Source organism: Stigmatopora argus, chromosome 23 (genome assembly GCF_051989625.1).
Source record: "Stigmatopora argus isolate UIUO_Sarg chromosome 23, RoL_Sarg_1.0, whole genome shotgun sequence".
In the NCBI taxonomy this organism is placed as follows: Eukaryota; Metazoa; Chordata; class Actinopteri; order Syngnathiformes; family Syngnathidae; genus Stigmatopora; species Stigmatopora argus.
The window spans coordinates 3,237,730-3,264,564 of NC_135409.1; the positions used below are offsets into that span (position 1 = coordinate 3,237,730).

At 41.9% G+C, this 26,835-nt stretch overlaps 2 protein-coding genes across 3 annotated transcripts; both read left to right on the plus strand.

Annotated features, from left to right (window-relative positions):
* The first annotated feature begins 67 nt into the window (after nt 1–67).
* Nucleotides 68–4,988, plus strand: ttll12 (tubulin tyrosine ligase-like family, member 12). Of its 2 annotated transcripts, XM_077594443.1 has the most exons (14): nt 69–358; nt 855–1,024; nt 1,237–1,435; nt 1,509–1,668; nt 1,747–1,880; nt 2,111–2,187; nt 2,276–2,392; nt 2,500–2,688; nt 2,921–3,032; nt 3,125–3,276; nt 3,728–3,809; nt 4,082–4,150; nt 4,262–4,400; nt 4,587–4,988. In XM_077594443.1, exons 1-14 carry the CDS (start codon nt 215–217, stop codon nt 4,736–4,738), a joined length of 1,896 nt encoding a protein of 631 aa, XP_077450569.1. In that variant the 5' UTR covers nt 69–214; the 3' UTR covers nt 4,739–4,988. The 2 variants fall into 2 exon arrangements, with proteins under 2 accessions (XP_077450571.1, XP_077450569.1); XM_077594445.1 differs by lacking the exon at nt 4,082–4,150 and having other exon boundaries at nt 68–358.
* Nucleotides 4,989–8,649: 3,661 nt separating this feature from the next.
* On the plus strand, nt 8,650–25,355 carry kcnc2 (potassium voltage-gated channel, Shaw-related subfamily, member 2). Its single transcript, XM_077594066.1, has 6 exons — nt 8,650–9,651; nt 19,806–20,742; nt 20,888–21,058; nt 21,529–21,611; nt 23,049–23,143; nt 24,321–25,355. Exons 1-5 carry the CDS (start codon nt 9,058–9,060, stop codon nt 23,109–23,111), a joined length of 1,848 nt encoding a protein of 615 aa, XP_077450192.1. The 5' UTR covers nt 8,650–9,057; the 3' UTR covers nt 23,112–23,143; nt 24,321–25,355.
* The last annotated feature ends 1,480 nt before the right edge of the window (nt 25,356–26,835 follow it).

Consider the following 26,835-nt stretch of genomic DNA (forward strand, 5'->3'; position numbering starts at 1 on the left):
TCCCAGCTCTAACCCCTTCTTCTATTTGAATTTATATATTAATTTAAGTAACAAGAACCTGTTATGGTTGAACAATAGTGAGGTAACAATTTGTCGAATTAGCGAGGTTGAGAAACAGGGCTTGCCAAACGTTGACATAAGGCGTTCATTTGCACTTTATTTAGCTGGAAACCAGTTGAACAGCAATATATAGCAACACAAAGCTGCTGAGGCAATGTCAGCAATTGCTGGTGAATCTGTAAAAAGTGAAGAAGATGAAGAATTCAAGAACTTCATCCTTCTTTACCACAAGGCATTGCAAGGATCGCGTATACCTGAAAAGTATTGGAGGAGCCTACACCATAAACTCACCCATGAGGTCAGTGTGCTATGCTAAATAAGATATGACTCTGTAACGCAAAGTCAATACTACTAATACTAAGTCCAACATTTCATCAAATTGAACAGTTTAAACTAGCCACCCACAAAAATGCAGCTTTCTAATTATTTATTCTCATTATTTTGTACAAATGTCATATGTATGTAGGCAATATCAAATCAAAAGCCCTTATTGTCATTATACAACAGCTGCGGAGAACGAAATTAGTGGTGCTACTCTACAAAGTGCGTGTTTCCCAGTAAAAACATAAATACGTAATTTAAAAAGTCACGTCCGGGCAAGGTAATTCTAAAATATTGCACATTGTTATTGCACACCCCGAAGAGCATTTACGTATATGTTTTGTGCTAAAATCTCATATTAAGCGAATTTCTAAACATTAACACGTTGACGCTTTTAAAAATGACTCTTTTTTTAAATGACTCTTTAAAAGGTCAAGTTTTCTCAGAACTGGTACCAATTATTTCCTTGTCAGATTTATGATGCCGGGGAGGTGTTTGGAATCGTCCAGATCCAACCAAATGATGATGATAATGATGATAGAAAAAATGGTGAGTTCATGGACAAGTACAAGCGTGGCACAAAGATACGCTCCAAAGTGGTTGTCACTTGCGAAAGTGGATTGCAAGCTTCACAGCCAACAAGGTAGTCCGAAAAGTCTTGTTACAGATGACTTTTTAAATAATCATGCGGAAACAGTTCCTCTTCTCACTTGCAAATATTTTTTTTTACCTTATTACTTATCTTTTCTTAAGATTAAGACCAGGTAGCATTCAAAATATATTAATGTTGCTACCTTGCTAAAACGTTTTTTTCCTGCTTTGAACACGTTACCTCTTTGTATCCGGTGTTTGCAGTATTTTCCTGATAGACCACGCTTGGACCTATCGTGTCGAGTGCACTCGTCAGGATCTGGAAGAGATTCCCGGCCTGTTGGCCAGAATGGCCTCTCTCATGGGGTTTGACATAAGTGGGGAGAATGTCGATGACGACGCAGTAGAGCTTGTCATGGGGCACATGTGGCTCTACAACCAGACCTATCAGCTGTCTCAAGGGGTACACCACCGTGTAGTGTAGTTTTGAATAACTTGCACCTGATTTCCTACTCCTAAAATGCTGCAATGTTCAGTCTGCAGAGGAGAAGATCCCAGTGTGGTACATCATGGACGAGTTTGGTTGTTCAGTGCAGCACTCCGACCGGCCAACCTGTGCCATGGCTCCTTTCTTCTTTGCCGAGACCCAAGCGGCTTTCACCGTACTGTGGCCACTGGAAGACCTGGAAGTGGATGGTAACGGCGGTATTTCTAAGAGGAATATTTTATATTGAAACAAGTGGTTTTCTGATTGGGAATCATTCCACGTCACAGATGAAGTAACCCGTGACTTTGCGTACGGGGAGACTGATTTTCTGGTTAGACAGTGCCGTTTGTTACCATGGATACCTGCTGATCTACAAGCGGTTTGTCCAAAAATCACAGAGCCACCAGATTCATACTATGAGGTGGGGACTATGGCCTTGGTAATGCAAATTCATATGATTTTTGAAGAAAAATATAGTTAAAATGCAGCGTCATTGCTAAATAGTCAAATTTTTCACTCAATATGCAATATGATCAAATTTTGTAATGGTTTTCAAATAGTTTCCTTTTTTTAATAGCTAATTCTTGCAAAGAAATTTCAAACAAACAAACAACAAAGCAACCATTACTCACATTTCTGTTATATTTCTAGGCAATTTGGCGAGAAAACAAGGAGCGGCTTCCCGTGGAAATTAAACCCTCAACGCTATCAGATGATAGAATACTCAAGTATATCTCTTGCATTATTACAATGTTCTTTTTCAGATTTGTAAAGCTCAGGGTGGTTGAGTTGTTGTTGTTTTCAATTTATTTCCAGGGTATACTCTGAAATGTCGCAAGTGGTTAACAACTTGACGCATGCACGCTTGGAGCTGACAGAGAACGAGGAGGAAGCGGATATCATTTGGAGCTACAACCACATCAAGGACTACGAGTGAGTTTTTCGTTCCACATCCAAACGTTCACGTCTCCACATGAGTTCGGTTTAAGGACTAATGTACGTGACCCCTTGCTTTGTTATTGTGTAAAACCCTCTGACAGGAAGCTGAGCGTGGAGCGACCTCATGTCATGCTGAACCAGTTTCCCTGCGAGAACCTTATCACTGTGAAGGACTGCCTCGCTGCTGTGGCCCGAAGAATTACAGGTGCTTTGGATGTGATACCAAAGACCTTCAACCTCCAGACAGAGCTACCACAGTTCATAAGACACTACCAAGAGAGACAGCAGCGGTACAGAAATCGCACTCATCATTTTTCAGACAGACTTTTTGGGTGTCATTTTTTACCTTTTCTATATTCAATGTCTTCGGTCCATTTCTGACCAATTGTTGACCTTCCTTGGATTTCTTATTCCAATAGCTGCTTGCGCATTCATTTAACAAATTGCTATTTAAATGGTGGAAATAAATCCACGTTTTTTTGTTTGTTACATTCAATTTGACTTCTTTGTTTTTTATTCTAGAGGTGAAGACAACCACTGGATATGTAAACCGTGGAATTTGGCTCGTGGGATGGATATGCACGTCACTAATAATCTGAACTACATCATCCGACAAAGAGAGAGTACACCAAAGGTATTGTTTTTTTTTAAGTAGGTTTCATATGTAAACTTAACTTATTTAATGCAGAATTTCACGGTGTCTGTCTCTTTTTGTGGATACTTCAGGTTGTCTGTAAATACCTGGAGGATCCGGTGCTGTTTGAAAGGGAGGACATTGGACTGGTGAAGTTTGACTTCCGATACATGCTGATGTTGCGCTCTGTCAACCCTCTGCGTCTCTACGCCTACAATGTCTTCTGGTTGCGCTTTGCAAATAGGTAATGGGTGATTATACAGTTAATATCAATACTATTTTATAGGGCTGCTGTCATCGTAGATTTAAATCGTTGGTTAACAAACATTGAATGCTTTGCAGAATCATTTTAGAATATGTAAAACATAAAAACGCGTTATGGTGGCTCGTATTCATTGTTTTATGATTTTTTTCCCCATGATAATTCATACCAGAAGCTTGTGTATTCTCCATAGTAGATGAGAATTATATCCTATTTACTATTGGCAGTGTATCCTTCCCAATTAATCAAGCTAAGTACGCACTTTCAAAACAAACCATTAGAACGCTACTGTGTTAAAACAATCAAGTGAGGCAGATTTGGAAAATTCTGTCTGATTGTTGAGTCCGTTTGAAATTTGAAGTATGTAATTGTATTTATTCGTACCTAATGCCCGATCCCATAGTTTTTCATTTTTTTTTCTCAACCTACCCAGACCCTTCTCCCTGGACCATTTTGATGACTACCAGAAACACTTTACTGTCATGAACTATACAGAGGGTGTGGAGCTGAAGCAGGTACGTACTTTTAAAGCATTTTAAACAGGGATTACGAAATAGAAAATCAAAAGATTTTGGGGTGTTGTGTAAAACCTGGAGAAAAGCAGAATGCAATGATGTGGAATTCAATTTCAACATAATTTCATAAGCGTATATTGCAAATTAGACGTTTAGTAAGCAGGCTGACATTCTATTTATGTTACAGTACACAACACAACCCAACCTTTATTTTTTTTTAAATCAATGTTGTAATATTAGCTGATCTCCAATTAAACAATCACTACCAACAGGTTCATTTTGATGAGTTTATCCCCATGTTTGAAAACCAGTATCCCCAGTATACATGGAAAGAAGTAGAGGTAAGTCACTTACAAGTCATGCTAGATTCTAACAGCATACAGAAATTGTTTTTTACATTTTTTCTTGACCTGTGGTAGAAAAGAGTTTTTATGTATTCCTTTTTCTTTTAGGCCAAATTGTTTGAAGCTTTCAAGAGGCTTTTCCAGGCTTATTCATCTCGACCCGCGCCGTATGGCGTTTGTCCGTACCCGTCTTCCCGAGCAATTTACGCTGTGGACCTCATGCTCAAGTGGGGAACAGGTGAAAATGGCAAGTATTCTAGCAATTCTTTCTACGGAACCTTAAAACAGCCGGCGTTTATAATTCCTCAACGACTCTGCACTGTAGGAGCTAGCACTACGGTTAATTTACTAACAAGTCAATCCGGAATAGTAGCTATCTAGAGAAGGAGGGAAAGCGGTATGTGTAACGTATGCCTTTTTGATGACTCAACAGGTGATCGCATCATGATTCCTCAAATTCTTGAGTTTAACTTCAGCCCAGATTGCGCTCGGGCCTGTAAATACCACCCGGACTTTTACAACCACATGTTCCAGACACTGTTCTTGGACCAACCTGAAGAGTGCCCTGTTACACAGATTGCATGAGTATTCATTATGGGAATTCCAGCCTAAAAGTTCAAACTTTTATCCATAAAGATTGGACACCCTGCTGTATAGTTTTCTGTTGTCACCTTACTACTACAAAAATCCATTTACAAATACATTAGAATGCAATGATAATCATGGATGTATTTACATATGGGATTTGATACATTTTTACTGTGAAATGTCAGTCACATAGAAGAATATGACAGTGCTTTGAATCAGCCATAAAATACAATTATTTACCATTCAATGTCTTTCTGGCCAGCCCAGTGGGTGTGGTTACTGCGTCGGGCTCACAGTTCTGGGGTCCTGGGTTCGAACCCAGGCTTGCGTGGGTTTTCTCTGGGTACTGCGGTGTCCTCCCACATTCCAAAAGCATGCATGGTAGGCTGGTTGAACACTCCAAATTACTCCTAGGTTTGAGTGAGAATCTATGAATTTTGACCACCAACTGAGCAGGCATAAGGTTTCTCTCGCGCGCCCTTTGAAGGTGTCCTTCCGAATAAATATTTGACCACAAACGGAACAGGAAAAAAGTTCTCCACCCGTGTGCATTTGCACGTGTGTTCTCAAATAGAATTTTTTTAGGGAATGCCCAAACGGAGCAGGCAAAGGGTTTCTCACCGATGTGAATTCTCGTGTGGGTTTTTAAGGTTGACCTTTGAGTGATTCTTTGACCCTGAACTGAGCAGGAATTGATTTTCTCTCCTCTGTGGGTACTTGGGTGTCTTCTGAAATATAAAATATTATAGGAATATAAAATGTAGTTAATTATGCATTTGACTGAAAAGGTATTCATGTTGTGTGAAAATTTACAAGAGAAAGATACGAAATACTATTGATGAAAATTTTTTTATGCTGCAAATCATACAGGGAAAGAAAATGGATGGAATTTTTGAAAGTCTAACAAGAAAAAATGGTATAGATTCAGTTCTGCAATTAAACGTGTTGCGTGTTATAATTGCTGACAGCCACAGGAGGGCAGTAAAGGAAGCCTTATTTAGTAAACAGTTTTGGTTTTTATACATGTTCAGGGAATACCCGGAGAAAACCCACACAGGCACCCCATGCTGTCATTGATAACAATTCTACTTCTCATAAGAAGTTTCATTAATTTTTTAAAATTCTATGTGTAAAGGGAATTGGGAAATATTTTACCAAGTGAGCACATCATAATTGCATACTTTTAAAATATGACCTAATTAGAGTAGTTGTGCGGGTGAACCAAGTCAAGTGCTTCGACATGACTTCTAATTAGATACGCAGCATCAATTAATGACAGAGTCGGTCCTAAATCGTGGGATTGGTCGCAAATGAACTCCTCAATTAAGGAAGGCAACTTTTAATCAGCCAAATCCTACTCCGGGGGGATTTCAGTCTAATTCAGTCCAAGTGTATTTAAAAAAGAAGAAGAAAAAACGCCGTGAAGTTGAATTATTAAGGGTCCCACAACATTGGCATCACATAGGAATTTTGTTTCCATATTTTCTAGTTATTTATATATATGTAGAGATATATTCTGAATTATATTAAGACTTTTCCAGCCCATTGAACCTGATCCTGAGTTCATTCTGTATTTTTTGTGATGTTATTTTTAAAAATCACGTTATTTTGGCCCTCTGATGGCTTGTTTTGCCAGAGCTTTAAAAATAAGACACAAGTATCCAAAATAAATCTTAAGGACAATAGGCCAGGGTAAGTTCAAAGGGCACAACATTCCCACATTTTTACATGACAGGCCTTCGTGCTGATCTTAATGTGTTTCGGCAAGGTTATTAATTATGCCATTGATGATGTGGCATATTCAGTGCATGAGAATAGTTTTGTGTGTGCGAGGAGGAAAATTAGGAAGTCATTTTTAAATCTGCCTATTTTATTAATTGACTTGACTTGCTTTAATTGACCGTCACATTTTGCTGTCAAATTCCAACTCGTAAGATTCAGTAACAACCCGACTTGACTCGCTAGATTTTCCCAGTCAAAATAAATTAGACGTCTGTCACCGCCAATGGCACGGAAACATACCGCCCGTGAACGGCAGCCAATGATTACAGGATATTCCTGTCTGGGACCGACCTCGTCTTTCCGATGAAATGTAGTTAGACTGCAATTCCCGATAAGGATCGGCTATCTGCCGGCTCTATTTATAGAGCAAAGATATTGCGCGAATGTGGGAAAAACACTGGGTTACGGCTTCTATTTTAAACTACCTTGTATTCCATTTTCTCCGAGGGGATTTATTATTTCAAGTGGTAGTAATTCTTTTGAGTCGGGCTATTAGTTTGCGAGCAGATAGGAGCCATTTTGGCACCCAACCTCGGTTCTGGGTGACGAAGGATTTGATGAGGTTCACCTGTGCCAAGTTTTGGGTGGGTGGGTGTGTTTTCCTTGTGTGTGCCGTCCGCGTGATTAGGAATGTGTTCCACCTGCTGCACCCTCGTGTCACCCAGGTGTTTGCAATTGCGTTGTCATCCCCTCCCTACTTGTACTTGAACTGTGTTGTTGATAAGTTGGTATTCTTGTTAATTTTGTCCCAGTCTTTATTATTTGTATGTTTATTTTTCATTAAAATCCTAATTTGTGCCGTGGCTAAATCATAACAACCTGGAGGGGGTCGACCATCTCTAATTGGAAAGAATTACTAATATAAACAGAGATTTTGTGTGAGGTTTAACACTACAAAGTCGTCCACCAATGGCACTCCAGTTGTGGAATATGTTGGTGGACTTCCGAGATTTTGTCTTTCCACAGCTTGGCCTTTCAAACCAATCGCACTTCTTCTTCAAGGATGCACCAATAATTGGAAATGACCGTAACCGCCCTGTACAGATGTAAACACGACAACTCATGAGTAATTAGGTTACCGGGAGGCCGGCGTTTCGCAAAGCAGCTCTAATGTGCATTAGGGAATAATGATGCATGTAATTAAAGGCCAGCCTTCTGCTTTGGCTCTCCGTTGATTGAGTTGCGTTCAAACTTAAGATGTTCCTTGGAATGATGACGTCTCTCTCTGATTTTAGAGGGTGTGCACACTTGTGCAACCGCATAATCTCATCAAAGGGGGGGGGGGGGGGGGGTTAGTAGTTTACAGGGCTTTGATCGGCGTTCATTTTTTTGGCTGCCGTCGAGAGTGATACATATCCAATCGCCGACCGCCGACAAGGCTCGTGGAGGGTGCTGGAACCTATCCCAGCTAACTACTATGGGCACCCTGAATCAGTGGCCAGCCAATGGCAGTGCACAAGTAGAGACAAGTATTCACTTTGTCCCTAAGGACAGTTCAGTGTTTTTAACCAGCTAGCCTAGCATGTGTGTTTTTGGGATGTGGGAGGCAACGGGAGCACCCGAAGAAAGCTCACGCATAAACTCAGAACTGTGAGGTCGACACGCTGAGCACTCAGCCACCGAGACTGATTTTAAAGTGAAATCTCAAATGTTCTGAGCACTTTCCTGGAAAATATGGGCCAGTGAAATGGTCCTTTTGATTTTCGACTGACCCATGAAAATATATTGTATATCACCTGATACACAATTTAATGATGGACGCGTGCTCTACGTTTTTGACAGAGAGCCAGAAACAATACATATTTTAAAATGTTATTCCTTGAAAGCCATACTCTGAATATTATTATTTTTTAAAGTGTGCTTTTTTGTAATTTCAACACATTTAGTAGAGTCATAATTCTTGGAACAACATTTTGTTCACAAGTTTAATGAAATAAAAATGACAGTGATGATGGTTGATGATGGTAATGATGATGATGATTGACGACTGATGATTGATGATGATGATGATGATTGATGATGATGAGGATGAAGATGATGACGGTGGTGATGATGATGATTGATGATGATGCTGAGGATGATGATGATCATCATCATCATTTTTGCTTACAGGTTTGCAGAGAGCTATATGCACCCCTCAAAAGAGCCACGTAAGGCTCGCGAGCCATAGATTCCCTACCCCTGGCCCCTATTGCCTATACACATGTTGTTTGGTGTGTTTTTTTGTTGTTGTTTCTTTTTCTTCGGGGCGTGACGCTGACGCGCGTCTTAAAGGAGGAGGCGAAGGTAGGGGCGGAGGACACGCGCTTAAACGCAAAAGCAAAAGCACCCCACCAACTGGCGCCCCTCCCATCCCCCTTGCTTTTTCTTTGACGATGACCCGCAGCGGGTGATGTCGGCGACTCGGACTAGGAGAGATGGAGCTTTCGGGCTGAGCATCACGAGGAGCGCGGCTCGCTGGCTCACCAACTCGCGGCCGCTTGCTTTCTTCTCCATGGAGTGAGTGTGAGTTGAGTCATGTGCGGTCCCGAGCGATGGGCAAGTTTGACGACAACCAGAGGGTCGTCCTCAACGTCGGGGGCACCAGGCACGAGACGTACAAGAGTACCCTGAAGACGCTGCCGGGGACGCGGCTGGCCCTGCTCGCTGGCTCCGATGCCGAGTCCGACTGCGACTCCGAGCCGAGTTCGGTGGCGGATCGGCTGCAACAAGTCCCCGGCTTCATCGAGTACAATGCGCGGAGCAACGAGTACTTTTTCGACCGCCACCCGGGCGTCTTCGCCTACGTGCTCAACTACTACCGCACGGGGAAGCTCCACTGCCCGGCGGACGTGTGCGGGCCCCTGTTCGAGGAGGAGCTCTTCTTCTGGGGCATCGACGAGACGGACGTGGAGCCGTGCTGCTGGATGACCTACCGCCAGCACCGAGACGCCGAGGAGGCGCTCGACGTCTTCGAGCTCAACGTGGTGGATACCGCCGAGCAGGAGGACGAAGACGTCGGCAAGAGGCTCGGGATCGAGGACGTGGCCGCGGCCGTCGACGGGAGTGGCGGCATCGGACTGTGGCGCAAGTGGCGACCGGTGGTCTGGAATCTGTTCGAGGACCCCTACTCATCCAGGGCAGCCAGGGTAAGGGCGCACGCACTCACTCACGCACGCACGCACGGATGGATGCATGGATGCTGGGATGCTCTCTCGCTCTTATTCCCAAACTTTCCCCTTCTAGCGCTGTCAACAAATGACCATAAAGCAACTTAACTTTACGCACGGTTCCTCATCTAAAAGAAGCTCTACCATTTGAAATAGTAACTGATCCAAAAAATGGTTCCTGAAATAATCAAAGCCATTTGAATCAACTTTAACGTGCATTTTCAGCCATTTTAGAGGGGTTTCTTTGCCAATACTGATAGAAGAAAGTAGGTTCTATAAAAAATGTTTTCGCACTGCAAAAAGTTGTTTTCCGGCAATGGATGCCAATTGACGTCCAATCCGTTTGAACGGGCAGTAAATAATCACTTTCTTTTGCTAATATGCTAAACCTAAATATCAAAAAGTGCATGTTCACAGCTTCCCAGACGCGACAGTTAAAACGGGGGGGACGACGACTATTGTGACAACTGATATAATCATGAAATGTCCTCAAGTAATGCATCTCATTCATATTCACACGGGCTAACGACTCGGTGTCACGTTCAAGGTGACCCGCTGCTCAATTTGAAACTCCCTCACGTCATTTCTTACCCTTTTTATGTCAGCCTAAATACCTTTTCAAGATTTTAACAACCCTCTATCGAGGATGACGATTAAATTAAATAATAGTGCTCATGGCTGCCATTCCGCAAGTATTTTTTCCAGAGACTTCACACGGGACAATATTAAGGCAAAACTCCCCTGCCTACATCTGAGGTGTTGCTAAGATACTCCTCCATTTCGATGAATTCTGCTTCCTCCTTTGGCTAAGCCCTCGACAATTTTTCACTTGTTTACAGTTTTTTTCCACTTTACTCCACCGACCAAAGGTGCTTTTCGCAATTTGATTTGTGTTTTCCCAAAGTACACGACTGTCCCTTTAATAACCTTGCAAGTACTCCAAGTTTCTTTACTCCAACCACTTCTCCTCACAAGGATCGCAGGGTGAGCTGGAGCCTCACTTCAGGCATGAGGCGGGGGACACACCCTGAATTGGTGGCCAGCCAATTGCAGGGCACAAGGAGACAAAGGACAACCAATCATAGCTAAGGGCAATTTGCAGTGTTCAACCAGCCTAGCATGCATGTTTTTCGGAATGTGGGAGGAAACCGGAGTACCCAGACAAAAAATCACGCAACCCCAGGAAGAACATGCACACTCCACACAGGAGGACCAGCCTGGAATCGAACCCAGTACCCCAGAACTGTGAGGCCGACGCACTACCCACCCATCCGCCGGGTTGGTCCCCATAGAAATATTATTTTCAAATATAAATTTTCAAGAGATGAACCTCTTATATTATACAATTGATGATAAAAAATGATCTGTGTATAATATTGATAGGTTTATTAGTAGGTATACTTAAAAAAAAACAGAGAGACATCGTTGACATGTTCCAGCTACTAAACTTGCAAGTGAGAATCAGTCCTGGCTCGTCCTCGCCTCTGGAATATTCTGAAGAAACGGCATCCTCCTCTGTCCATTTAGTTGCGCATAATCAAAACATCTAAGGTAATCTGATTCAAACAATTGCATAAGCTAACCGAATAACACCATTAAGGTCAAAAAACAACTGCCACAACAATTTCGTATCAGGTCGGAAACCAAGAACACCTGCGTAAGAATTTGCAAAAGTAAGCATACAAGGTGACCTGAGCGGATCGGAAACCAAAACAAATGCGTAAGAATTTGCACAAATAAGCATGATAATTCCATATATGGTAAAAAACGAGCAACAGTATTTTTAAACAATATGCGAGTATTTTCGGAAGTTGATTCGATTATCGCCATCTGCCAGAATCCAAGTCAAAGCAATTTAAGAGTCCTTCGTAGATCTTCATCGCGAACTCAGATCAACAGTCCTCGGCCTGGAACGTGGTGTCCTGTCCGAGTCAATAGTCCTGAAAACAATTAAATGTCCTCGAAGCCAGCTGCCTCGAGTTTCGTAAGAATGATTTAATAATATGCACATATTCCATATGTGCCCCAATATGCACATATATAATAACATCCCAGAATAACCGCAACAAATATTGTAGTCAAAACTACCTGCAACTCATCAGTCTTTTGTATTGTAACTGGGAATTTTAATCTTCACTTGTCAAAATTAGAACTGGATACCCCCTTTATGATATTATAGTTTAGTTTAGTAGTATTATAATACTAATGTAAATTTCAACTGGAGAAAGATACATTTAAATCACCAGCGATTTCATTTCCGTGTGCGCTCAGGCACCCGCCCCACTCGTTCCCTTTAGCCTCACATGCCTCGCCCTCACCCACGCACTCCCGTGCCGGCTTCCCATCCCCGTCTTTGATTTTATCCGAGAGCGGCGCTTGCTTTCTGCCACTTAAGAGGTTAAAAATCCAACTCGTCTGGGTGTCGCACGCCTGAAAACACCAAAGCACGCTCAGCCTCCGCGTCGTCATGACAACATCATTGCTCATCACCGCCGCCCGTTTTCATTGAGATCCGCCTGCTCCGTGAAAGCGATTGATTTCGGGATCCTGCTCGACCGTGAACCCCGTTTGTTCAAGTTGTCACAAAATAGCACTTGAAATCGTGACGCATTGTGCATGTAAATGCTCTAATTCGTTCCACGGTCCTCAATATTTGGTAGTGGGGAAAGAGAATTTTCAGATTTTGCTGGAAGAGATCAAACGTTAACCGTGATACATACTCCAAACACGGTGCATGAATAAAAGATGACACTTTTGTGTCAGCGTTCACACAAGAACAGAGGGAATACAAAAATAAAGATTCATATCTCGCATATCTTATATCTCTCAACCTGACATGATAACCAAGTGACCCCAACCTTGCAGACCTTTCTTTCTCTGAAGTTTCCATCATGCTTTGATTGTAACAGAATCTATCCGATTAGGAATTCTTGAGGGGGGTGTCAAATTCAGTTTGGTTGGCAGGCCAGACCAATTTATTTTTGGCATAAAAAAGTTCACTTACTGGCAACGCTAGATGCCCTATCCATTTGCCGTTTCTTTATTTGCCCCTCTCAGTCAAAAATGGTCTGTTTAAGTAAAGTGGGACTATTTTTGCCAGTGAGTACATTTTGTGTCACTTTCTAGTCCCTCACAGGTCACTTCCCGTAAAGTTTGGATAATTTCCTATTGATTTAGAGGGACTTTTCTGTATGCCGTCTGTTTGTATATTTTTTTGTATGCAATTTTTGGGCATGTAAAGGTCACTTCATGTTGGTTTTGACCTCACCCATTGGCTGCCAGTGACGGCGCTGTTTTGACTGCGGCACATTGAGCAAAGTGCAATAGCAGAAGTCACAAAATTCTAGTTTTAGAGCGCCCGCATCAAAAACAAACAAATCATTTCATTCTGTACGTATTGAGCTACACATCATTTAAAAAAAAATGATTATTATGGTAGATATGGGAATTTTCTCCGCTATCGCTGTTGATCATGAGCTGCCAGACGGCGGGATCCTGCGGCCCGCCTTGACGCCATCTGGCCAGCTTTTGTTCTCCGATACCGCCAAGCTAATGCACTTCCTGTTGTGGGCGCATTGATCGCAAGAAGTAGACGTGAGGAATAAACTCAGTCTCGTGAAAACTTGTGAGCCAATTTCTTTCACTTTTAACCGCCTTCCAGGTCGTCATTTTGCATTCACGTTGTGGCTTTTAGCATTCGCGTTGTGAGCAACTGGTATTTGTGTTGTGGCTATTTGCATTCATACGTGGCTTTTGTTTTGTTTTTTTGCAAAGCGTTTGGAATATTCAGTTGGCCTGACACTTCTCAGGCACCCTACCCGGGGTCCCAGAGCCTCGGACCTGGGAGGCGACGACTCCCCCACTGAGTCACTGGATATTTTCAGAAGATCTATTTTTCTCCATTAGTGTAAAGTAGAGCAACAGAAAAGACTGGGATGACTCACCACCACATTTTTCATGGAAAGAGGACCCACTTACCCAGTTTAGTTCTGGAAAATTTGCTCTCAAATACCATCAATCTCATCCCTTCCCCTCCTTTGAACCAATGAATTGTTTTATTAAGGACATATTTGATCAAAAAGTGACCCAAATAGTTCCAACCTGAAGGCTCCACGGAAAAAAATGAGTTTAAAATGGTTTTGTCATAGTGACTTTTAAGCCTTACAATCAATCAGTCATGGCTAAGGACAACTTTACATACAATTAGCCTAGCATGCATTTTTTTTGGGATGTAGGAGTAAACGGGAGTACCCGCAGAAAACCCACGCAATCCCGGGAAGAACATGCATCCCACCTGGGATCGAACTCTCGACCTTCCAGAACTGTTAGGCCGACGGGCTAACCACTCGCCCACCAGGTCGCCTCATAAACAATAATATTTCTAAATGTAATTCCTTGAGAGCCATACTCAGAATTTAAAAGTAAAACTAAAGATGGCCATTTTTTTGTCATTTCAACATTTTCAGTTTTATTTCTTCACATTGCTGTGACTTTTTGATGCTTAATTTTTTATTGTATTTTTTTTTCTATGGGGGAATCTTGCAATGTCTGTTTTTTAATACTTAAATTAAAAATGCTCAACCTTTCACCGGCTGTACGGCGCTTCTTCTCTCCCGTCTATTTGATAGTAATGAGAGCCACTTCATAAATCATTTAAGACATATTTCTTCCAGAACGGAGTGTGATTTGTCTTAATGGACGCGGGTGAAGAGAGCTTTTCCATTTGATCTATATTATTTAAACAGGAACAGTCGGACAATGGACGGAGCCAACATTTATTATGGGCACGAGCTTTTCAGCTGCTCCTTGTTGCTTTTGTCTTCCATTTTTTTGGAACTTCTCGAGCTCCTTTCTTTCTTTTTAGTTTTACTCCCGTCTCCTTATTTCTTTTCATCTCATTGGCTCTCAAACAGAAATGCAATTATTGCACTAATGTTAGGTTTTCTCCATGCAGTTTTAGCATGCTGCCATTGCACATTAGCATATATAAATAGGACTATGTTCTCTGGAGTTTCGATCCAAAAGTAGAACTTTATTCTGTTGTGTTTTTTTATATCCTTTATTGATGATGGCAGAAGAAAGAAACAAGTATAATTTAACATAAATTTGACTGTCTTCAACACAGGAATGAGACACACTAAAAGGTGGCAAATAGGAAAAGTTGGGGCCCTGATATTGAACCTTGTGGAACCCCAAATGACAGAATCAAGGGTGTATCAAAAATCCTCGTGTTCAGCAATTAGAAAGACAATGGCAGAAAGTTAATTGCCCTACTTATTCAAATTCCCCTCTTTGTACAATAAAACAAAAATGCCATCTGTAGAAAGCTCAAAGCTGGTGCACTTTTAAAGTCTTACAGGTTTCTATGCCCAACCATTCATCCGTCAATTTTTATGAGCAAAAAGCCGAGTACACCTCAAACTGGTCACCAGTCAATTATCTATAGTTGTGGTAAAAAACAAAAAAAAACTTCACTACATTGATATTTTCCTGACTGTGAGAAGGGCCAGTTTTATTTTGGTCCACCATCTGAGCACTAGAATATATTTTAATAGCAAAGGGCAAAGATGGCGTGTTGCTTCTTGGTCATAACAATGTGAGTTCAGTTGGTTTTTCGCTCAGGGCATTGTCAGATTTGTTCCCATGTTTTTTGTCACAGCACTCTGCACATTCCTCATTGTCATAGCAACAGCCGACGTCCCTCCACTTCAAGCAAAGTGAGAGATCCACAAGCCCTATTTTTGTTGGAAGTTACAATTTTGTAACCCCCCTTTTTTATATACTATATAGAAGCAGTTCTACTCCTAAATCTGACCAAGCGATAAAACTCAGCAACAAATCATCCACTGCGAGACAATGCCAAACAGATCAAGCATATTGATAGATACGCACATTAAAAGATGCATCACGCTTTGGTTCGCCTTGTTTCGGTTTCTTTCATTTCCGCTTTCTGTCTAATTGCTCACTCGCTTTTGCGTGTTGTTTTTTTATGTCAATAATGTATTAATGTATTCAAGAAATCTCGGGAGGGCTGAGCAAATGCCTGCCAACGAGGCTTTTAATCTTGATAAATACATCCACACACATTTCATTTGGAAACACAAAGGTAACTAGCACATTGTGGATGAGAGGACAGAAATTGTTTGAGGAAAATGTAGATTTGGACAGCGGCTGTGGTGGGCTCGAAAACCAGGCACCCCTTCTAATATCCGCCCCTGGTTTTGAAACATTTGGATCTTATTATAGCGTGGATGAAACACAAACTGGCGTGTATTGTATTTCTCGATATGTTCCATTCACTGCCAACTTTCTGGAGATATTTGACTTCCGTACAGGAAGACATATTTTGAGTTAGGCCTGATAATAAGCCTAGAAATTCGCATGGAACCACTGTACCGGTTTCTCATCCGATGTCATGGCATTTCTGCAATCCTATTGTCAATCTGGCAACTTCCACCACTTGCCTCAGACGTCGTAATTTTGGCTATTAAAAACGCTCTAATGAGGCCACGTCTGCCTTCCCGTCCGCGTCTTTTTCTGTTTCAGATTATCCTGTCGGACTTGGTGATGCGTCCTAGCCTTGAAACGTGATTGCTGTCAAGTTTGTTCTCGCGGGATTAGAGGACAGGGATTTAAACACGCCAAATCTAAAGACTTTTCTCTCTCGTGTTGAAAATCTGGCCTGTCACTGCCCTCCTTATTAGGGGATGTTTTGGATATGACTTCAACATCCCAAACGTGGCATTTTTAGAAGACAGGAAAATTGAGCCGTTTTTCCAAAACGTCAACAAGAATAGTTGATAGAAAAACTTAGTCTAAAATTTGGTCTTTTAATATTCTGGATCAGGCGGTGTCAAAGTTTGATTCATGGGCCAAATTCATGCCAACTGCATTTCATGTGGGCCGGACCAGATTTGTTTTTGGTTGAAAATGTTAGCATACTGGGTGCCATTGACAGCACGCGATGTCCAATATTGAGATGAGCAACCACATTTGACATCTTTGTCAATGGCAAGCAATTAGGTTAGGTTAGAATTTTATTTTATCCCGTATTTGGGATTTTTTTTGGTTGCAGTAGCAAGACAGTCACAAGACATTGTAGACCTAGGTAAAAAAAAGTTAGTAGTAGTTACTTTTGCATCACTTCCTTGTCATTTTAGGGTCACTTCTTGTGAATTTTGGATCATTCCCTAATAATTTTGGAGGAATTTTAAGGGGCGCTCCCTGTTGGTTGGTGGTTTTGTGCTGATTTTAGGGCAATTCTAGGTGACATTCTGTTGGTTTGGGGGCATTTTAAGGTCCCTTGTTAAATCATTGGCTGCCATTGAACGACAGGGCACGAAAGAACGAATGTGTCTACGGCAGTAGTGCACGCACTCAATCGTACAATTCATTTAAATAATGGTTTTAGCTCCAATGCCTCAAAATATTAAAAGCATTTTGATTCTGTATGTACAGTATGAATGAACTACAAAATGACTGTCAGGCTGAACAACCCCACGGGCCGGATAGGATGCCCTAGTGGGCCACTCCTGGCCCGCGGGCTGTATGTTTGACACCACTCTAGACAAGTGTGTAAACCTCAATCGCATGTGTCGGCAATAGGCAAGCAGCTGAAATATTAACGGCGACGTAAGAAGATGAAAGGCAGACAGAGTTATATTTAGTATCGCGGTCTCGTCGGGACCTTTCAGACAATATTTTTAACTCGAGCCGATGCTGTAATATTGTCTTTTCACTGGATGGTTGTTCATTGACTACAATTGTAGCCAGTTGCAGCTTAGTCAGTGACTTTTAACTTTGTATTACAAGTGGATGCTAAATGAGCAGTAAATCTTTATTTTGCAAGCTGAATTTCCAATATTGTGAGATTTTTTTTCTTTCTCCCCAGGCTTTATTTTCAAGCCGCTTTTGTTTTAATACAACATTACAACGCCACATTATCTAGGCTAACGTGGAATGAAGATGAGATAGTAGTCCATTACTTGGCAGTTAAATTACGCAACACTGGGTTTTAAAAATACATCATACTTATTTCCCAGCAAGAAGCATTGCCTTTTACAGGCTGTTACAAAGCAATTCAAATCAGATTTACGTATATTTAATGGAATCAGTAATGGAACGCTTTCATTTTGATTGATCAATTAGGGGAAAAAATATAATCCCCTTTCTTGTACACATTGGAAATTGAACCCAATTTTTAATTAGGGAAAAGATTCATGGTAGATAGTTTAATATATACTGTAGTCCACTCATAAGTGGTAAAAATATCCTTTTGAAATACCAAAATTTCAATGTCACCCACAAGACTTGCCCTACTGTTTGAAGCCATACACCGTAAAAATGAGGCAAGCCAAATATTATTTACAAAGTGCGACCCGCACTTTTCCTCCTCTATCAATTTATTATGTACACTTAGCAGTCTGCTCAACTCAATGCGAGGAGCACCACGAATAAGCAAAAGGACACATCAGTCACTTTTCCCGTCGTCTACGTCTGAAAGGGTCAAGTAAATAACTGGGATCTTTATTTGACCGTCACTTTTGGGCAGACAATAGTAATATCCATAAGTGCTTTGTTGTGTCTTCAAAGCTTTCATGTTGATTTAGTGACTGAGAACAATTTTTGCAGCACATGAAAATACGCCTCTTGAAGATGACATTGACTCTGTCTACAGCGATAAGTCAACTTTTGACAAAACATATATTCATGATAATTCACAGCTTAAAACATTCTTTCTGCAATTAAAAAAATCCTCCTTATGACCAAATTATAATTAAAAGTAATGTTTTTTCTGTAGTTATTGAATGGCTATCTTGAAATTGACATCAATTTGATCTATAATAAAAATACAATGTGTTCCTTGCATCTCCCCCCCCCAAAAAATCTATTTATTATGAATGGGATTTTTAAGTGTTGTCTGCAGTCTGTGAAATAATCATGATATATTTTTTTGTTTTTGTTTTGCCATATTAATAAGCGACCGATCCCATCAGCCTTTCATTCTGCGTTCGCTTTCACATAAAAGCAGTTTTTTCACTTGATTTTGATGAAGGAAACACATTGTTATTTATTCGTTTATTCATTTTCCATGCCTATCCCAGCGAACTACGGGCAGGGCGTGGTTGAATTGGTTACCAGCCAATCACTTCACATGCACACACACATTTATACCATAACTGTCTACCATACAGTTTTAGGATGTGGGAGGACCAGAGTACCCAAAGAAAAGGGGGCTTGAACCTTTAATACCAGAACTACGAGGGGGACGTGCGAACCACTGTGACACCGTGCCGCCCAGTGGTTATATGATATTAAATGTAGTATATTGTCATGTTCTTAGTTAACCTCCCGCTTGAAATGGATTGGACATCTACTATTGATAAACTGATTTTTTTTTACATTTCCATTAAACCCTGGAAACATAAATGAAATCTGAAGGTGTACATATTTCCACCCCTGATCTAAACATGCGCAAAGGAAGAAGTTTAATTCACTTGTTAATAGTCTCGGGAGGCGATTTGAACTGAAGCAAGTTAATTAAACTTGTCTCTGTTTACTCTCTGGTTCAATAGTTAATGATTTACCCAGATTTTCGTAAGAAGTCGAGCCAGTGGAACGGCAAATAACCTGCAAATGCAGAGTACAGCTGAACAAATGCAGTGCTGCCAAATACTACCAAATGTGTGAAGTTTTCTACTAAATATGCAATTTGTATCAAAACTACAGAAATAAAATGTTTTGCAATGTATGTGAAAAAAAAATGTTGAAAGTTTTAACCATTGATTCATTTCGCAAAGCAACGTCAATAGGTTTTGCATTTTGTATGTTGTCAAATCGTTCCATTATTTTGAACGTAACATGCTCACTTCTTTTTCAACAACACGTTTGCATTCTCATCAGTTGTTTGTGTGTTCGCTAAAACCAAAACGCGAGTAATAATTGATTTGCTATTTATGCTTAATTAATTTCTTTTCTTAACTATTGAAAAAGGAATCTATTTGAAAAGCATTAGATAATATTGAGTTTTATGTTTGTACGTGCGGCCACTAAATGCCACTGGGAAAAAGGGTCCGTAAATCTGAAACGAAGTAGGATTTTTGACGTGTGTGTTTTTCTTCTTTCCAATGCAGTTCATTGCCTTTGCGTCTTTGTTCTTCATCCTGGTTTCCATTACCACCTTCTGCTTGGAGACCCACGAGGCGTTCCACACCATCATCAACAAGACGGAGGCCACGCGCAACAGCAGCCTGCCCGACGCGGGACCGCCGCAGTACGAGATCGAGACGGACCCCGCTCTCACCTACGTGGAAGGCGTTTGCGTCTTCTGGTTCACCACAGAGTTCCTGGTCCGGGTGACCTTCTGCCCGGTCAAGTTGGAATTCGTCAAGAGTCTGCTCAACATCATCGACTTCGTGGCCATCCTTCCTTTCTACTTGGAAGTAGGCCTGAGCGGCCTTTCCTCACAAGCCGCCAAGGACGTGTTGGGATTCCTCAGGGTGGTGCGTTTCGTCCGCATCCTGCGTATCTTTAAGCTAACCCGCCACTTCGTGGGCCTCCGGGTGTTAGGCCACACGCTGCGGGCTAGCACCAACGAATTCCTGCTCCTCATCATCTTCTTGGCCTTGGGAGTGTTGATCTTTGCCACCATGATCTACTACGCCGAACGCATCGGCGCCAAGCCCAACGACCCCACGGCGAGCCTCCACACAAAGTTCAAGAACATCCCCATCGGTTTCTGGTGGGCCGTGGTGACCATGACCACTCTGGGCTATGGCGACATGTATCCCAAGACGTGGTCCGGCATGGTCGTGGGCGCGCTGTGCGCGTTGGCGGGGGTGCTCACCATAGCCATGCCCGTGCCCGTGATCGTCAATAACTTTGGCATGTACTACTCCCTGGCGATGGCCAAGCAGAAGCTCCCCAAGAAGCGCAAGAAGCACATTCCTCAGGCAGTGCAGGGAGGGTCCCCCACCTACTACAAGGCCGACCTCCCCGCCGCCTGCGACGGCGCTCAAGCTGACCTCTGCCAGACCAAAGGCGGCGGGGCACTCGAACGCAACCGCTCAGGTAGGGCAAGAGGCACGCCATTGGAAGCCACTGAAGATACGCTGCTCCTTTGTGCGTTTTCATTCATTTCACATTTTAGTTTCCCGCTTGATATTATTGGAGGGTAAAACCAGAGTGTGCGCGTCTTGCTAACCGCCGCCCGCAGTTCTGTTGGCGGACTGTAGTGGTGGCAGCGACCTGGCCGCGTCTCCGGAGGAGAGGGTGCCCACGGCGAGGTCGAGCACCCGGGAGCGAGAGCGCCGGAGCGGGGGGACGTGTTTTCTCCTCGCCGCTAGTGATTATAACTGTCCCGCTGATGGAGGCCTAAGAAAGACAGGTATGTACGTATATCATACCAATTGCTTCTCCATATTAAGTTGAGAACGTACCTCGTTGACTCCGAGAATGAGTCCCACGTTTCCCACATTACGTGATGGCGATTTGCGCGTTGGCAAAGTAGTCTAAAGTTGCTTTTTAAAAACCATCCTTCCCGATTACCGACGTGAATATTTCAACTCCCTACGAACGTGATACAAGGAGACTCTGTCGCTCTAAGGGTAGTTCAAAATTCACTGATGAGAATGGATGAATCACTCATCTTGCCTTCTCCGAGGCTGGGAAGAAAAAACAAACAAACGTGCATGCGCTTATAATGTCGGGAAAGCTGCTGTTTCACTCCTGTCTCCTGTCTTGCCATGGTTCACCCGACCTTGGACTTGGATGCCTGCCTGCCCGTGTGTGTTCATATCCTGAACAACCACCGCCCTCCACCTCCACCTCCACCTCTCTGTCTCGCCCCATCCGAAGGCTACGAGAAATCTCGGAGTTTAAACAACATAGCTGGCATGACCGGTAACGCCCTCAGGTTGTCTCCAGTCACCTCGCCCTACGGATCGCCCTGCCCGCTACACCGTTCCCGTTCCCCTATACCCTCCATTCTGTGAGAGTCCCGCGCCGCCTCAATTTTTTGGGGCATACCATACCAATCCAATACCCTACCATCACCAACAAACTGAACTTTCTGCTAGATATCGCGGCTAGGATTAAACCTATGTAGCAAAGACTGACCACTGCCTGAGTGTGCTTGGCTGTCATCCTCCATTTCATTGAAATATGGTCACGTTGCAATAAAAAAAAACAAATAACGGCTTTTGAAACGGCAGCCATAACATTTAATAATAAAGGACATTTATACAGCCAGACTAAGTGAATTGGACCCCTATCCTTGTAAGTGAGTCCATTTTGTGTCATTTTACGTCGTCACATGCAAAACGAAGAACTGTTGGATTTTATGTGCACTACATTGCTGCAACATGTAAAAAGCGACTACTAACTATTTTTTTGATGATATTCCAATTTTATTCTGGAAATGGGATCTGATGTAACCAATGTAGTCTCTTATCTCGACAATTAGGTTTTTTGTCAAGTCAATGATGATGACAAAGCCTATGTCCGATTATTATTATTATAGAATGGCCAGCTCGTCGTAATTTCGCACATTGTATCGTAACAGTGCACATTCCAGCTAAATTTTCACCTAAATGAACTCTTGTAATATCCCCACTTTGTGACCTCACCCTTGTAACGCTCCAATTTGTTCCTCCTGATTACAAAACACAAACAAACTCATTTCCATTTCATCCTTTGACCAAAACAAACTGTTTTTTTTGCATGAGTAAAACCCAAAGATCTCCGTCAAGTAATTGCTCACTTGCAACAATGTATTTATTCTATACCTGTCAACTTATACGTTTTTCCCGTATTTTATACGTTTATTGATCATTTCAAATTGTGTATGCCATATCATGACTTTTGTACGGGAAAAAAAGTATGTTTTTTTTTGTAAAACCGATCTCGTATTCCCCATTTCGGCTCTAATCTGGATCGTCTCAGTCACTGGTAGCAGACAAAAACTCATCTTCGACTGCTAATATTGTCACGTTCTAAGCATGATATGCGCACACGCGTCAATCACTTCCGCTTTTTCCCTTTGTAAATATAGCGTGTCAGCAAGCAATGTACCCAGACGGTCAAGCTATCAGCGACATACAGCGACATCTACAGAATCTTGAATTCAGTGCATATTTAGACTTTTAAGTGCTTCCTAATTGAGTAAATATGTGCCGCGTTGCATTTATACAATTTTTATCGCTTAATAAGGGGAATTGCAATCATTATTAAGGAGAGCAATTTGGCCCAGGTTGACAGGTATGTTATTCAATTTTGGCTCCTGTTGCATCCAATGAAGAAATCGGGCGTTCTTTCTTTTCCGCATGATGGCACATTTATGCACGTAAAAGTTGTATGTTTCTGGTTATTCACTCTTAGATCACTGCAAAGAGATGGTGTTCACTGGTTTCACGCAAGCAGAGGGTGGCGTTCTATCTTAAAGAAATTGGGAAAGCAGCACCTTGGCTTAAAGGTAACCAATCCCTCTGCACGGGTCACGGCGGCTTCCATGCAGAAATCTCCCAACCATCGGCTCCAAATGTTAGCACTTTTGGTTGTACTCTCTCAAAGATGGAGGTTGCTCAATAATCTAGGAGATGGCAGACAGGAAGATGTTTGCAAGGTTGTCCTCAATTTTATTTCACGTGCCAGCCAAGTGCCTTGAGATAACATTGGTGGGAATTGAAACTACTATATTCAAAATGTCATCCAATGAAACGGAGGTTGCCGAGACTGTCATGCGTTTTGTATTTTGACTCGAGCAAGAGACACGAAGAACCTTCATTTTCTTCTTTTTAACGCAAAAGTTTCCAAATTAAGGACTCGGGAAAGTCCGATCTATTGAATTCACTCGTCCATTTTTCTAGTTTGACTTTTCTACAGAGTGTCATTATTGCTTGTGTGCCCAAACAGGTGTGTACACACGCACACAAAGACCTCACCCTTGCCTACATTCTTTATTCTTCAGTAGTAGCCAAAGGGTTGCTTAGCAACTGGCTTGCCAATGATGCGGTCTGCACACAGATTGGTGAAAAGAATATAAAAAAAGAAGCCTCTTAAAACATTTCTCCATTTCTGTTGACTAAATTATTGATTACTTCCATCGAAAACCCAACAATAGTCATACACACCAAGTTTCATTTGTGCGTGTGTTCAAAAAAAAATTGGATATGCATGGCAATTGAACCCAGGAAGAGACTATAATAATTCGAGGACCTATTGCAGTGGTAAGACCCCATTTGGAGGCATCCCAAACGCTCCCACAGGACAATAAAAGACGGCGTGGACGCAAAAGGCTCTAAGGAGACGACTGCCCGGCCTGGGCAGCAGCACACGGACGAGGAAGAAGTTAAGCGATAATCGTGTGCCTCGTGTGTAAATAAGTTGCCGGCAACAGCCCGTTTAACGCTGGCGGTTGCTAAGTTGCGCCTTGAGAAACACTCCGCTGTCACTATGGCAATCCCTCCATTGAAAAAAAATGTACAATTTGATGCACCCGTCTTCTAAAATGGAGTGTGTTCGTATTGTGAACTTGGACATCCACTAAATACGGAATAGACTCTATTCTTACAGTAACTGTAAGAGGGACAACTGTGCTAAGACGAGTCAACGTGACATCTGCTTTTGTGACTCTTGGTACATTTCGGTAGGTCGCGCTGCTGTGTCCCACTGTCCGTTGACCATGCAAGAACCCTGAATTAGTGCTGCAAATCGTCACATGACCCAAACGATTACGACCGGACGACTTGGTGGAGAAAATGTGTAGCAAAAGTTTAAGGGGGAAAAAGGAAAAAGGAAAAAAAGTGGGACTTTTAAGATGGCTACTTTTTCACAGAAGCAATTTTGGGAATACAAGGAAAATGAAGTCCAGAGCTCAAATAAGATGATACAATGTCTCGCTAATATTCCAAACAATCTCAGGCCCAAGGTCTTTAATAAATAGTAATAATTTGAAATCAGAGTGCTAACTTTTCTCACTTGCAATGCTCGACATATTCATGAATGAGCCAAAATGATCTTTTTTTTTCTGGGTTTGGAAAACTAGAACTCAATTAGAGCCTATGATTTGCATTTTAACCGCTGTAAAAATGATGATAGTCCACTCTGAAAACACGACAAAACTGGCCATCTTTTTATTACTAACGTTTTTGCTCCTTGTTAGATTTGCAATAATCTAAGAGACAGAAAACATTCATCCACACTGTGATTTTAGTCCAAAACATGAGGGCTGAAGGAAAAACAAAACAAGATTGACGATCTACCCACGATGCTCTTGGTGTAGTACACACGCTTGTTCGCTCTTGAATTTGACAAAGGAGTACCGTTCTTTGTGTATTTTTAGAAAGTTGTTGTAACTTGAAAAAAAAAGCTTTTTATTTTTCTCAAACCAGTACCTGTATTTTTATGTCTCACCCTTATGTAAAAGTCATGGTTGTCCAATGTCGTGCTTCTTCATTGTGTCTTCAAACGTGTTTTTAATCCGAGTTAACATTTTGTATGTTTTAACCGTGAGGAGAAAAGAATCTAGTTTGAAGTCTGTATTTGTGGAGTCTTTCTTGGTTGGCCTACTGACGTGCATGCTAAAAAGTCAAATGATTTAAAAAATAAATACGATGACGCCGTATAACATGTCGAAAACATTATGTATAAAGGTGAACGTTTCACATAAACTATCTTTTATTGAATGACTTCTTGTTTTTATTGCGACTCTGGGTCTTTAGCGGGGTTCAGAGGAATTGTGGGCACTCTTAAGCGCCATTTGAGGCATTGTATCTAAGAGGAATTCTAACTATCTTTACTCTGGTTCCCATGGAAACTGCCACAGACGTACCACGAAGAGGTAAATAGTCAGTACGTAACTGTATTTTTTTTCTGATTAAAAAAAACAAAAAACAAATGAGGGTGAAAAAGCAAAATTATGTGCATACTAGTGTATTAACTTATTAAAAAGTCACAGTTTAGGCAAGGTGGTGGAGTGATTAGCATGTCTGCCTAGCAGTTCTGAGTTCAAGGGTTTGATCCCGGGCTTCCCGTGTGGAGTTTGCATGTTCCCCCAGTGCATTCGGGGAGTTTCTCTGGGTTCTGCCAGCTTTAATTCCTAATTCCAGGCCCCTCAAAACGGTAGGCATGCCCGTTCTCAGTTTGTAGGCCCCCGCTGGGCCTCGGCCCGGACAATGAGTTAATCGGTTCAACTTCTATGGCGACGCATCATTAAATCGTTGGACTGCTTTGATCAAAACACACGAGCGATCCCAAACCTTTGTTTCCGTTGAAGGAAAACAAGATGCGTCACACTGCGACGTGACATTTAAATCCCGTGAAGTGCCACGTAGTGAGCCCGTGACTCAGGTGCTGTGAGTGGAGGCTCCATTTACAGGATCCATGTACTCCAAAAGCCACGGGAACACTCAGAATGAGTCACGCCTTGACACGGAGCCCCTCATTGCTATTGTTTAGCTAAGTGCGAGGACACTGCATCAATTCGCAGGGTTAGCCAAAAGGATGATGATTAAAAAATGGAAAACAAAAGAGCAGAAATGCAGCAGGATGTACCAGCTCTTTAAGCGCCAGATATTCTAGGATACTCTGCATATGTATTGCATATATCAATTTCTTATCCAAAGTCATATTCCTTCTTTCGCCGCCTTCCGTCAATGGCAAAAAGCAAGCAACACACAGGAAGTTGCCCCCAAATCAATAGGAAAAGATCCCAAATTTACAGGAAGTGTCACACTTGTCACACTCACAAGGTTTTAAACTTTGCGTTGGAGCCGAGATATCCTCTTATCCATTTTTAAAGATATATAGGACTGGAAGGATAAAAAACAGAAAAACATATTTATTCAGAAGATTGCGTTTAGATGATATCAACATATTTTGAAATCATACACGGCAACCAAAAACACGGATGAAATGAAGCATCCTTCAAATGTCAGGGGTTGCTTAGCAACAAGCACAAAGGTGAATTGAGCCGCTCAAATGGCAGCGTCACAAAAACAGAAAACTTTGCGAAGGGAAGAATTGAGTCGGAAAATAAAGAATATCATTACATTTAAGTGTGCTGGGATTGATTCCAAATTTGAAAAGTTTGCTGACCGGCCCACGAAATGATGAGAGAATTTCTGATGTCACGGAAAGGCTTCTCAATGAAAATGTTAAAGACGC

Coding starts and splice junctions, on each gene's coding strand:
- kcnc2 (XM_077594066.1), top strand. CDS start 9,058: ATGGGCAAGTTTGACGACAACCAGAGGGTCGTCCTCAACGTCGGGGGC. Junction 9,652..19,805: donor ACTCATCCAGGGCAGCCAGG/GTAAGGGCGCAC, acceptor TTTCCAATGCAG/TTCATTGCCTTTGCGTCTTT. Junction 21,059..21,528: donor TGGAGGCCTAAGAAAGACAG/GTATGTACGTAT, acceptor CCCCATCCGAAG/GCTACGAGAAATCTCGGAGT.
- ttll12 (XM_077594443.1), top strand. CDS start 215: ATGTCAGCAATTGCTGGTGAATCTGTAAAAAGTGAAGAAGATGAAGAA. Junction 1,436..1,508: donor CCTATCAGCTGTCTCAAGGG/GTACACCACCGT, acceptor TGCAATGTTCAG/TCTGCAGAGGAGAAGATCCC. Junction 2,393..2,499: donor AACCACATCAAGGACTACGA/GTGAGTTTTTCG, acceptor ACCCTCTGACAG/GAAGCTGAGCGTGGAGCGAC.